Source organism: Cynocephalus volans, chromosome 11, assembly GCF_027409185.1.
Source record: "Cynocephalus volans isolate mCynVol1 chromosome 11, mCynVol1.pri, whole genome shotgun sequence".
Classification (NCBI taxonomy): domain Eukaryota; kingdom Metazoa; phylum Chordata; class Mammalia; order Dermoptera; family Cynocephalidae; genus Cynocephalus; species Cynocephalus volans.
Window position 1 is genome coordinate 78,580,535 of NC_084470.1, and position 14,569 is coordinate 78,595,103.

General features: G+C 35.9%; 1 protein-coding gene across 2 annotated transcripts in view; it reads right to left on the reverse strand.

Annotated features, from left to right (window-relative positions):
• MDFIC2 (MyoD family inhibitor domain containing 2) overlaps positions 1 to 12,673 on the reverse strand; it is a 104,084-nt gene extending 91,411 nt beyond the window's left edge. For both annotated transcript variants that reach the window (XM_063113612.1, XM_063113611.1), the window contains exon 1: positions 12,586 to 12,673. In XM_063113612.1, coding sequence (XP_062969682.1) covers positions 12,586 to 12,673 — 88 coding nt within the window. The remainder of the gene's footprint in view (positions 1 to 12,585) is intronic.
• Between the last annotated feature and the right edge of the window lie 1,896 nt (positions 12,674 to 14,569).

A 14,569-nucleotide genomic window follows, 5' to 3' on the forward strand; every position in this document is an offset into this window, starting at 1 on the left:
ATTTGTGTCTTAAATGAAGGGATATTATGGGAGCTGAACTCCCACTTTTAATCTCTTAAATATGAATGCTGCAATATTACAAAGTGGTAATTCATTCTGAACTATTTAATCACTACAATCTACAGATAAGTCAGCTTCTGAATCTTCACCTAATTTCATAACTAAGTCCTTTTTCCCATTCCAATCACCATGACTGTACTGAAGATAGGAGTTTTGAGAATCCAACTAAATGAATAATAGGTTTAAATCAATCTTCATTTAAGTCAGTCTTCATTGACTTCCCCAAACACTTCCAGTCTTTAATTTTAATTGTCAAAATGAGTGCAGATGAGGGGCTACTGGTTTTCTATATTTCAAAGCAGATTCTATGATGGAAAAAGCACTGGAGCTGGGATCAGAGTACCTGGCTTGAGACCAGGTTCTGTTGCCTGTCAGCCATGTGACTTTTGGCCAAAATGTTAAAATTTCTCTGATCTTTACTTTTCTCCTTTGTAGAAAAAGCATGATAAGACCTTCTGCACATGGCTTTTATGCAGCAAAACTGAGGCACTAATGTGTAATAGATTGTAATCTGTCACCCAAAAGCTAAAGGTAAAGTATGAAGATATCATGTGGTGCTTTTGGTTAGTCAGTTCATAAAGAAATTTCAAAATATATTTTAATGTGTTCTTTTGAGATTTAAAAGCAAAAAACTTGAAACAACTTGAATATCCAAAAATGGGTAATTGAATATATATATTTTGTTACTTCATGGAATGCTATGTGAATATCCATTAAAAATGATAAATCTATGTTTATTGACCTGGAAAGGTATTCACATTCATTTATAATAGAGGAAAAATGTTATTAAATATATTACATAATCAGATTTTGTTAAAATTATAAATTCATGTCTGTCTGTATATACACATACAAAAATACAAAACATATAAGATATAGAGTAGCTATCTATGTGTTGGGATTTGGAGTAACTTGTTGCTATTTGCATAAATGTGCTGTTTGCTATTTGCATAAATATGCTATTTGCATATTTTCTACAACAAACATAGACAATGTATATAAACTCATGCACAACCATAGACATACTGGAAATTCCAGTTAAATCCAGGGGTTTCTATAATCTCTGACAATTCCTCTCTCTCTAATCCATTAATATCCAGTCCATGGCCAAGGCCTTGGGGTCAGTTTTCTCTTGGGTAAAAGTACCTTTGTTTCCATTGCCCTGATACCCAGTATCCCAGTTCCAAAGTCATTCCTTCTCCTTCTGTGGATGCAACAAGCATATAACTAATCTATCTCCAGTCTCTACCCTTCCAATCTATCTTCATAAAGATTCTCAAATCACAAATCTTTTCTGAAGCACAGAGCTGATTCTGTTATCTTTGGTCCCCCATGCCTTTCTGACCCCAACCCGAGATGTATCTGACAGTTTCCCTTTGTCCAATAACATTCAGTTTACACTCTTTAGCCTGGTATTCAAAGCCCTTCACAGTACAGCAAAGGTTTATTTCATACTCTCCCACAAAGACTCTTCATCTGTTCCTCCATAACTCCTATTCCCTGAACAGAATATGCCCAGCCTTTTCTGCCTCCACACTTTAAGCCAACATATTCCATCAATTTATGGAATAGGTTTATACCTATTGAGCTCTACTCATGATTTATAGCCCAGCTAAATTCCAATTTTTCTGAATTCTGGATATGCTGTTTCCTACTTTTAAGTCATATACTTTCTTTGAAATTTATTTATTTATTCATTCATTTATTCATTTTTTGAGCATCCACTATGCTCTAGGTGCTATCTTGTTGCTCAGATATAGAGGTAAACAAGCCTGTTAAACCCTCATCTTTAAGTAATCAACAATTTAATACTTTACATTTCCTCTTCATTTAAATCTCTTGGACTTATGGGTGAACTAACCTACAACGTCCTCCTGCAACATCACACATACATTGATTACAGGCACCTTGAATGTTTTTCATGTTTGATTGTCCCATAAAATCTACCATGTTGGGGCTGGCCCCGTGGCGCACTCAGGAGAGTGCAGCACTTGGGAGCGTGCAGCACTTGGGAGCGCAGCGACGCTCCCGCCGCGGGTTCGGATCCCATATAGGACTGGCCAGTGCACTCACTGGCTGAGTGCCGGTCACGAAAAAGACAAAAAAAAAAAAAAAAAAAAAAAAAAAAAAAAAAAAAAAATCTACCATGTTGTCTTACAAGTAGAAGATATTTAATAAAGGTATTGTTAGAAGGTCAGAGAGAAGGATGGGATAAAATATTTTGTTCCAGCAAAACAGTTACACGTATATTAGTCTTTAACAATGTAAGTTTTCCCTGTTGAGTGTTTTTGAAAATTAAATTTGATTCCCAGTTAGCATTAGTATTCTGTCTCTAAAATGATGAGAACTAGTTTTTCTCCTAGCCATATCTAGGGGAGTCCAAGATGAGACTGATTTCCATAAGTAAAACTTAAATGAAATGTACATTCTTTCATCACAGAACAAGTTACATTACAGAATTCATACTTGGTTACTTGGCCTAGAATTCAGCATCTAGAGAGTTACTTTTTAATTAATGGGTCTTGCCTACAGAATTCAGAAGTTTAACAGTACACTGAATTTGGATACTCCAATATATTCATGCACTGTAAATACACTCTGCCTCCAAGTTGTGCTGTTATTGAAGAAAAATAGTTCTTAGTGCAATTTTCTCTTCTTTTGTTACTAAATACATTATTCACTTAAGAATTTCCCTTGGAAAAGTGGGCTTACTATCTACTAAGTATCTCTATCTCTGTCCGTTGTAGTTTTTCCTCATTTTAAAAGATGGTATTAATTGTTTTCCTTTTCTTAAAGAAAAAAAGACTGATGATAAAGAATACATACACAAAAGGTCTTATCTTTTAAGAGACACATGTAAGAAATCTATTAATATTTTTAAATTAATCCTGCTCTTTTCAGATAACTCTCTAGTATACTTGTTTTGCCCACACCTTCCACATCCATTATAAATAAAACAAACACATTCTGTTTTAATTTAAAAAGAAATCTGCATCTATCTAAGAAATTGGATGTACTCATATAGTTTAGCACCTGTGAGATTTGATACTGAAAAACTTCATCCAAATTGGTTTTTCACATTCTACTATATTTCAAATATGACTGAAGTTGCAGTTGTCTGAATCCTATGGTAAACAGGATGTGTTGTTGGTATTTTGTTTCCCCAACTGAATTATAAATTCTTTGATCATGGGGATCATTGTATATTCCTTGTGTAAATCTGTTTCCAGCATAAAAAATTTTTTGTTGATTTGGTTTACTTAATTTTATATTATTTTGTAAAACAAATGCTTCTTTTACAGTATGAATGGTTTGTCCTATCAATCTAGATTTGTACACGTTAGTTTAAGAAATTAGTTTTAAGACATATGTGAAGAGCAAAATCTTTTCCTTTTTATTAATTTGTGCTCCAAATATAAACTTTTGATATATTTTTCATTCTCCAGAAGAGTTTATTTATATAAACTTTGTATATTTTTTATGAAATTTAACTTCAAGATGTTTTAGTATTTGTGTTTCTCTTTTGGTAACTGTAGAAGAAATCTTGGTTCCTATCTTTAGTGCTGACTTTTCTAAGTATAAAAAAAGAAAATAAATTTGGTAAGCGAAAGAGAAGCTAAAATGCAGAGTTTCGTCTCCTGTTTTCTGCTTGAGATTAGAAATCACGAAGCACCTGCCTTACATTCTGCACTGTAGCTATTTCTTTTCACATCCATGTTGGTGTGGAAATTCAGTTTAAGAGGCAGAATCACCTGAGGTCTTATTTAATACCACGCCTCTACTAGTTGTCTTCTGTACTTTTTCTTGAAGTTATACATTGGCAAACCCACTGTCATTGCCCTTGCTTTTTGTCTTTGCTGCACATTTACCTCTCAACAGGCTTACAGGCTTAAATAATGGCTAAAATGGCTGAAATGATTTATGCCTGTGGAGTGATGTCTTCATTCGCTCTTTTCACATTCCTTTTTTTTTTTTTTTTAACTGATGGTCTGGTGAACACCTAGTGTAGGTACATTTTATTAGAGTATATTCCCTCTAAATGTGGTTCCCAAGCTGAAAGAAATGGGCCATAATCATATAAAAGTAAAGTATCTTTTTGTAGAATTTATAAGAAATGGAATGCCCTTATTCCTGAAGCATAGAGCATAAGAGACTTTTCTCCTCTCACTAAAAGATTGCTCTTTGTACTAATGGTGATTAAGGGTATCACATCAAGCTGTTGTGATGTATAGGAAGTGAGTAATTCTACTAAAAATCTCTGTTGAAAGATGTAAATCTCTTGAAGTTTCTAGTTACCTACAATTTTCTTCTTCCTGTTGAGACAGGAGGAACTGGTTCCCGGTTTCTACAGACTGCTTCACTCGTAGTTCATAAAATTGCAATTAATAATTCTGGATTTGATGTACTGCCCTATCATCATTGAAAGAGAGTCTTTAAATCTGCTATTTAACAACTTATAGGGACTTTGCACTGATTAATTCATCTGGTCATAGTCTCAAGGCTGACATGGCATCTTCTAGGCCTTCCATGCCATTGGGATCAACATCATCCTTTTACACAAAATGAACTTACTACTTTATAGATTTAGTTGGAAAGAAATTTCAACCATCAGCTGCAGGATGTGCCACTGGAATTTAATTTGTTGACCTATGAGAACACAGAAGATCTCATCTTTTACTGAACTTTCTAAACATAAATTAAGGTTATCAGAGAATCAAAATGATTCTGACATTTGAACTTCAGTAGAAAGCCAATACATTTAAAGTAAGTACTCTCCTTCCTGAAATGTTCAGTGCTTCATCAAAAGCACATGTCAGGTTCTTAAGAAAATATTATCCCTTGTGTAGAAAACCATGGGTCATTGGTACTGGCTCTTACAGTAGACATTATTTGGGAGCCGCACAGCATCTGTTCTCCCTTTATTCTGATGTTGGAACACTGAATTCCCTCCAAAGAAGCATCTGCCTCTCATTGCAAGTAGGCTTTAGGCTATCAATCAAGGTTCCCTGCCTTGCATAACCATGGGGTGGACTCATGGCCAAAGCTATTGAGCTTTCTTCATTGGGACTTTGAGTCTTGAGGAGGGGACTAGAAGACAGAAAACTTATGTGGAACTAATTTATTCTGAGAGTGGTGACCTGAATAGATTGTTAAGTCTTCTTGTTTTCAGGCTCACCAGAGACAGATTTTAGTTTCTGCCTCTCCTGGAACTGTATTTTCCTTCTGGATTGTGAGCCACTTCCATGACTTCCAATAAATTCCCCTTGTCATTCATTAGCCAGAATCAGTGTCTGTTATCGTTTTCTCAAAAACTGATGAAGCTCCCTTTTGATACTGCTAAATTTGAAAGAATTGTGCCATCCTTTGATAGTTCTTTACCTTACATCCCTTTCAGAATAAAATGTAGTGGGCTATATTTTACTACAATATAAACTATATCTTTAGTGGCATCCCCAGGGTAAAGAGTTTATTGGAATCCAAAATGCTGACCAGGGCCTAAGAAAGGCTCTAGGGCCTGTTCCCAGCCAAACTCCCCACACTCGTGAACACCGGCCTACTCTTGGGTCAAGATGCTCCAGTCACCCTTGTGTTCTTTTCCTTCTGGGAACATGACATACTCTTTCCTGCCTGAGTGACTTTAAACTTGCCATTTCTTCTACCAAGAATTTATTTCATGTCCATTACCCTCCCTATCAACAGATGCCTTCTCAACCTTCAGGTCTAAATAAAATCTCAAGGAAACTTTCCTTGTCAATATTACTTAAGTTAGATCAACTGATCCCAAATATCCTGTTGCCCAGTTAATCATTTTCATGAGGATACCTCTAGGCATTTTTCATTTAATCTGCCCCACCCAGACCTTTTGATTCTCCCTTCTCTAGTCAGTTTCTCTCTTCTGCTATTCCATTCAGCTTTATAGTCATGCATGTGTCAAGCCAGGAGTCAGTCTTTGACTCTTTCTTTCTATTGCTCCACAGCAAGGCACCAGATTTTCTGTAGACTACTTCCAAAGAGATACCAAATCCAATCCTTTCTCTTTGACCTTCACAGTTTTAGCCAATCCCAGTATCATCTTTTGTGTGGTCAACTGCAATTGTCTCCTATTTTATTTCTGCTTCCACTCTTTACATCAAAATAGAAGTGATTGTTTATATTCTCCAGCTTAGAATCTCCAGTGGCTTCTAATTCCAATTAGGAAAAAAATATCCAAGCTCCTGACTGTGACCAGCAAGATCTTACATTATTTCCAACCTAAACACTTTTCTTTCCCTCCTTCCCTCCCTCATTTCCTTCCTTCCTTCCTTCCTTCCTTCCTTCCTTCCTTCCTTCCTTCCTTCCTTCCTTCCTTCCTCCCTTCCTTCTGTCCTTCCCTCCTCTCTGTCCAGCTATTCTAAGCCATGCTATCTTTGCACAGGCTCTTCTCCCTGTTGGAATTCTTTACACAGATATTTACAAGGCTGGCTTCTTCCTGTTATTTAAGTCTCAGCTCAAATAATTCTTCCTCGGAGAGAGCTTCCTTGATCACTGATTCTGAAGGACAGTCCCTATACCAATCTCTACTACATCATCTTATTTCAAAGTTTCAGAACAATTATCCTTGTAAAGTTATCTTATTCATGTCCTTGTTTTACTTATTTATATGACTTGCAAGGGCATATTTTCACATCTAATTTTTCCTATCATCTATGCTTAAAAACAAAATAACACTCTATTTAGCGGTTAGCTTTTCTTCACCCCTATTTTGGTTATTATGTGATAGTTTCACAAGTTAATACTAAAACTATGAAAATAAGAGCTAATGATTCCATTTCCTATGTTCACAAAGTGAAAGGAATCTCAAGATATGCTGTTCATGGAAATTAACAATTTAAAATAGGCATTAGAGTGATTTGTTTCATTTTTAAGCTAGACGCAAAAAATAGCCCTTTTAGAAATGAGAATTATCTGAGAGAATTAGAATGGATTAATATTTAGTCATTATAATATAGCACTTAAATGCACAAGTTCCTTGAGGGCAGGAACTGTGACATTTTCAGGTTTTGACATCTTTGTTTCTTTGCCTAGCATGTTGTCTGTGAGTTCAAGAGGAGCCACATCAAATGGTTGCTGAATTGAATAAAATCAGTATTTCAGAATTGTTTTAACATTCATGACTGAATTATTTTTTGAGCAAATAAAATTGTCTTCACTTGGAATTAAAGGGAAGACCAGTTAATTTATGAATGCCAGCAAATGTTAGTAAGATTCCCACTTTCTCCATCTCATTTGAAAATAAGCATGGAAGTCAAGAATGACATGGTATTCTTATGAGTTTGAGGTTTTGCATTATATTGAGAAGGGAATTTTGGGAACATGGATTTTTGGACCTCTAGACTGTTTTCTAGTACTTTGGATTATTAGTCTCTAATATTAATTAATTCTGATTAACTAATTCTGATTAACTAATGAATTCAAGGTGCCAAGCCGTTGGTGACCCAACTCCTCAGCATCAACACTAAATAATTTTAGGAGAGTTTCCTCTAAAATGTACTGAAATGATAATTTTTAAACCACCAAATATTACAGTCACCATGCCACTGCTTACAGAAAAGAGCTATACCTAGTTCAAAATAACCACAGAATTCTTATCTTGCATACTCTTTTCTGCTAGGCATTTACGGAAGGTGGGAGAAAAGCTTGTTCATTGCTCTCCCCCACCCCCTGCTCTTTTTTTTAGTCAAACTTTTTCCCTAAGCACGAATTTTCCCACTGGGGCACACCCATTTTGACAATAACTGGATAGAGCCAAAGTATAGTTAGAAGATTACAAAACTGCTTTGGTTCATTGAGGGTACACTTGTAACTTCAGATGATTTTCTTTTTCTCCTATGTGTTACAGCTGTGAAGAGAATTTCCCACTAAAACAATTACAGGTAGCTAGTCTTTTAAAGCACAAAAGTTTTATTTCAATATTCTTAATTCCACATTTTTTAGGTCAAATGATTGATGTTGACTTTGCTCATACATATAAATATGTCTATATATGTACAATGTGTGTGTATATATAGATATTGATAGATGATAGACAGATAATCTGTGCTGGTGCAACAATGTTTATGGAAAACTAGTTTTCATGAAATTGTATTAGATTTTGTTTAAAGATACACACTCTTAGAACAGAAGTTACAAACTGGCAGCCTATAAGCTGAAATAGACACATATAACTTGGTTTCATTTATCCTGTATGATATTTTGGTTTTGTTGTTGTGTTTTGTTGTTATTGCTTAACCTTTAACAATCAGGAGGTTTCACATAGAAATCCAGCTTTCCAGTTTCTCTTGAAAAATTGGGAGACACTGTAAGAATTGTGTGCAGTTCAAACGCTGGTGATGCTGTGATTTTAAACTGCAAATGGCAACAATTTAAGGGCTTCCCTATCTTTATCTTGCCGTTTCTCTTCCGTATCAAATGGTGTAAGCTACAGGCACTGAAATGCTTACCCACAGTGCTCCCTGACTTAATGGAGTATTACATGCCATCCTATTCCACCTGTAATTTTCACCCCAATTTCTATGTTACATCAATTTTTCCTCCATAAAGTTTTCACATTTGGGCCTATTTTCTTTCTCTCCTTGTTATGACTTTTATCCAGGTCATGTTTTCCTCACTTCACGGATGCTGAGTGTATTACTGTCTTAGCCATAATTCCTCTTCCTGTACCCTTTGCTCTGCCTGCCCCACCCCATTCTGCACATCAATTATAAATTTATAGATTTACATGCTCAAATCATACTTCACCATATTAGTCCCTGCCCTCAGACCTGCCATGACAACAAAGAACCAATGTCCAACTATTTAACCAATGGTCTGCACTCAGCCTGTCCCCCCGTCATTTTGTGTTAATCCACACACAAATAACTAGCCAATGTGCATATTTCCCTAGCACCAAAATTGACATATTCCAACCTCCGATGCCTTTGCTCCCAGCATGACCTCCTCCTCTCCATATGTGCAAACAAATTGTAACCTCCTTCAAGACGGGTGTTTCGAGACCACTTTTGTCCACAGTTGCAGGATGCATCTCATCTTGCCTGGTGCTTATTTCAAAATCATATCTTGTTTCTCTGACTACCTTAAAACAGTGTTTCTCCAACTATGATCCCCAAACGTCTTACTTCAGAATCACCTGACTTACTCTTAAGCATTTATTCCTGGGTTCCAGCCATATCCTCTTGAATTCCTTAAGTTGGGACCCAGGAATCTGATGAGTCTAAGATTTCAGAAGTCTAGAATTTAAAGGCAATGTGATTGGTATTGACAGATGGTACCAACTTGATGGTTTGACAGAGGGCAAATTCATTTCTCAATGAGTGCATTTTTAGGTCTGTCGCTGGTGTTTCTCATACACTGTTTACCCTAATTTTTTATAATAGCTCTCGGTATGGCTTTTACCGGTTCTTTGACATCACTGCTGAGGCCATCAGGCCCATTATCTATCTGAGGGAATCTGGAGGCAAAAAAGAGCCTCTTCACTGTTCGGGCAAAAGCAAGCCAATTAGATAGTAAGCTCCTTGACCGCAGGAGTGGGTTGACTTTTATCTTGTTCTCTGCCACCCTCATACCTCGTCTCTAGGAATGCTGCAACTAATAAACATCAAATCGAATTGGATAAATTGCATGAATGTTTGAAGATGAGAAGTTAGCAAGCACAGCAGTACTCAGAATGGGGATGATGATGATGACACTTGGTTGCAGGCTCACGCTGAGGGTAGGTGCTGTGTTCACTGAAGATTACTCCACTGAGTGCCTCCTCCAACCCTAATAAGGTATTGCTATGATTACCCACATTTTGACAACAGGGAGTATTCAGCTGGAATTCCAGAGGGAGGCAACAGAGGCCCTGTGATGTAAGAAGCAACCATTTCTCTGACTGATAACTTTTGGGGAAATCACTATGATAAAGCAGTTTAATGAAAAGAACAGAATTTGGAACTGGAAGACCTGGGTTTGAGATTCAATTTGCCACCTCACAGGTCTGCAACTTTAAGCAAGATCCAACATCTCTCTAAGCCTCAGTCCCTCATTCTGTAAAATGGGGACAACACCACTGCCCACTAGGTTATTGTAGGGATCAAAAGAAGGAATGTATATAAAACACTATGAAAATATACAGTGCTGTTGCTATTGCAGATTATATTGTTCAAGGTGTGAACCAGTCTCTCAAGAAACATAATTATACTATTTTGAGTCATGTTTTAGGGAGGGAAAGAAACACAGAAATAATAAAATATCAATCTCACAATCTCACAAAGCAGGTATTACAGTCCCCAGCTAAGGAAACTGAGGCTCAGGGAGGTGAAGTAACATGCCACAGTCACATGGCTGATAAATAGCTGAGCTGAGAAAAAAACCATCCTGCCTGACTTCAAATGCCATGTTCTTTCCACTACACCAGTTGGTCTTTTTATATATAGATATAAACCAACCCATACTTTTTCTTAACATTAAATAAAAGATATTTATGTTTGAAAAGTAACTCATCCTGATAATTCCCAATTAAAATATTGTCATCTAGCATCTGGCTCAATTTCCTTTTATGAAATACAGTAAACATAATTTGAGTGTAGCTTAAATGAAGTGTCCAAATGGAATAAAACAGGTCACCTGGGAAATTAGATTTTATAGATTAAAAGAATTCAATGACTAAATTGTATTTAACAAACACATTTTTTTAAAAGGAAAATTTTCCAGGAAGCAATTGATTGCTCTGTCAATTTCATCATAATTTTTGTATGAGACATCTAAAGCGTGGAACAATTAAAGTAAAAATAAATAATATAAACTTCACTATACATAGTGAAGAACATCCCCGTCGTCTTCATGGGTTTGGGATTCACAAGAAAAATACAGGGAGATCTTCCATCTAAGTTCAATTTTTTCCCTCTGCATTGTTTTTAAAGACTTTTTAATAAAAAGAAATTATAGAATTTTCTAGCCCTGTGGCTTTTTGAAGAAAATGATTCTGAGAATATGTACTTCATGTCTATACTGTATGAAATTTTATCCTGAAATAGAGTCTCTTTCTTTTTTTTTTTTTTGTCTTTTTCGTGACCGGCACTCAGCCAGTGAGTGCATTGGCCATTCCTATATAGGATCCGAACCCGCGACGGGAGCGTCGCTGCGCTCCCAGCGCCGCACTCTCCCAAGTGCGCCACAGACTCGGCCCCTGAAATAGAGTCTCTTAAGGACATGAGCCCCACTATTAAATCTGGTTGCTGGGGAATTGGGCAGAAGACATGATTTTTTCTTTTTTCTTGAAAGTAAACATTTTTTAGTTGGGGGTGGGGGTAGGGTGGGATTAAGGATAAGAGTGGGTATGAGGGTATGATGAAGTTGGAGGTGTTGATTTAAACACTGTAAGAAAATATTTTTGAGCAGAGATCATGTCCTGACAATTTAAACAGTTTTTCCTTTCAAACATGGTGAGGTGATGGTTAAGTTCATGTGCTGTAGAATCACACAACATGGGATTGAATCCCAGCTCTGGTATTTCCTAATTTGATAATTTTGAATAGACAAATTATTTGAACTCTTTAAGGCTCTCTTTACTCATAGGTAAATTAGAGATAATAATGACTTCATAAGGTTGTCATGATGATTCAGCATAATTATCAGTAAATGTCAATAAATATTTCAGTGTTGACATTATTATTATTGTTGTTGAAAACTTTCTTGACATATTTATTAGAGTGTCTCATGACCTTATAAAACAATATTTAAGAACTGTAACTACTTAAGATTTAACAGATTTAAATCCTGTTATAATTTAATAGATTCATGGAATGGTGAAAAAGACACAGCATAGCTATTTATATAAAATATCAAATCGGTTTCCTTTAAGAGACATTAAAGGTGTTTATACAATCAAGAGATTATAAAACCAAGTCTTCTAGTAAATAATCATGAGTTTAGACATATTTTCAGAAGTGCACAAATTTGTACTCATCATAGGAGAACATATCGATTTGTGTGTGTATTTCAAGCAACCATCTTACGCATGCTGTGCCTGTGGTCGACAGTGTTGTCTCCTGGGAAGGTGGCTTCTCTAATTGCAGTGAATGGTGATTCTATTTGTAGACATTATTTCCTACACCATGCATTCCTTTCTGTGATTATTATTTAAAAATACTTGTCCTCAAATTATTTAGTCTTTTTGGTTCTAAAGGAGAAAAATCTACAGCACGACAAGAACCTCACAGATAATATGTATCTGAGTTGAAAATACATATTAAGTCTTACCGAGAAAGTAATCTGTGTTTCCTGCAACACAGAACAAGAAGTGGCATTTCAATATCAAAGATCCTCAAACTACCACTCAGGCCACGTGTGTTAAAAAAAAAAAAAAAAAAAGAAAGAAAATCAGAAGTACTAATATCATTTGAACTGTGGGGGCATTTTTTTTCTCTTTCTACCATGCTATCACTTGCTTATAAACAAAAGCATAATTTTCACACCAATAAAAATAACAAGAGCAAGAAGACTTACCTTCCTTCAACCAAGAAATGTTATTTTTATCATTTTCAAAATGCTCAGCTGTTCTAACTTTTATCTTTTCCAGCTCGGTTTCTGACATCTAAGTGGAAACAGAATTTATGATATAAAAAATTCATTAAGAACCCAAATTTATAACATTGAGTTTTATATTTAGAGACTACTGCCATATTATGGGAAAATTTTATCTCTATAGTTTTTCAGTTCACTGTCTAATGTTAAGTCTTACATATTATCCATTTGAGTTATTTTAAAACATTGACATTGAAAACTAAACTTTATATATTACATTGTTCAACAGTAAAGATTGCAATAAGATCTTACAGTTACTGATTGTGAAGGAAGAACAGCTTAACAACTTGCCATGGATTTGTAACAAACAAACAAACAATCAGTTCTCATTTTGGTGTTTTTTATAGCCTTTAGAAAAGCATGCTGCAAAGTAATATACAAAGACATAAATAAAACACAAAAGGATCTTTTCAGGAATTCCCTGGGTGGAATAAGACCATCACGATCTAAGCCAGGCCAGGTTGAGCTCCCAGAAGGTGTGGAGACATATTATGCACCTTCAGCGCAGTGCACTTGACTTTCATGGCTTGTTGGTAATGCACTAAGATGCTCTGCTTGAATCAGTACTGCAGTGTACTTACCTGTGTGTTCCAAAAAGAAGCGGCCCAAGGTGTGGGACTGGGGAGCAGCGTATTGCAGCCTCCCTGGTCTCTTGAAGTCCAGCATTCCTCTACCCTGACAGGCGTGAGCGAACAAGCAAATACACTCCCTCCCTGGGTGGTGCTAGATTTGTATTGCTGCCAGAAGCATCCAACTTGCAGCTGAGAGGTTATTTTTTTTAAAGGTAATATAAAGCCCGTGGTTCAAAACAATAAAAACCTTCTCCAGGCTAGCACTTATTTAAAATGACACTCTGCATAATAGGGTAAAAATAATGAACTCTTTTCAAATAGACAAAGTTTCTTCCGTCCCCTGCCTTTTATACATACCAGCCATTCATTCCTTAGGATTAATATTAAAAGATGTCGAGAAAATATATCGAAAAATATACACAGACTATTTGGGTTAAAAGAAAAGGAAGGGAAATCTTTAAAGCTACATTCTCTGGAAGTTCATCCTGCAGCTGATATTTTGAAAAGGAAAATTTTTTTCCTAACACTGTATAAGCAGTAAGAAAACATTTCAAATTCTTTTGATACTCTGCAGATATTCCAAAAAGGATTTGGAATAGCATTCCAAAGATGATTTGTCATTAGATTCTTTGTTAAGGATAATATTGTTTTCAACAGAAAGTTAAAAACAAAAAGCATAACCCTTAGGTATGCATGATGATAAATAGTTCACCTTTTCTAAAAGTTCTCAGTTTTTTCAAAATGGAAAATAATACTTAATTTGTCACATGGTGGCTTGCCTCCTTCAATGTCTTTACCCGGACAACTGTCTGTCATCTGATCTTGTATCCATTTCACCTCCTTTTCCAATTTTATTTCTTCTTGTACTTTGCTGCCAGTATTATCATCGTTAAAAACCTACCTCGATCAGCCAATTTTCATACTAAAATAACTTTCAGTGCCTCCCATTATCAATAAGATAAATTTTTTATTCTTTAGAGAGCTAAGGAAGTCCTTGAATGTTCAGATACTATACTATGATTTTCAAAGTGTTGCATACAAAGTCTTAAGATTTCTTGGAGTTTCCTAAACTTTTACTCCAACCTAATTATATTGCTGCCGTTCCTTGAACAGACTTGTTTCTGTTACTAATATTCCTAAAAGTGTTTCCTCAAAATTGCTTCTCCACCCTTACCTCAAAACCATCTTGATATCTCTGTCTGGAAATGATCTTTCCCTTGTCTGATCCGACTGGGGCTCTTATTATGACTGGTCTCCATCTCAGCGTTCTGTAAATCTGTCTTATCTTCCTGACAAGACCATAAACCTCCCAAGTGCTCAGCCTCTATCTCAGT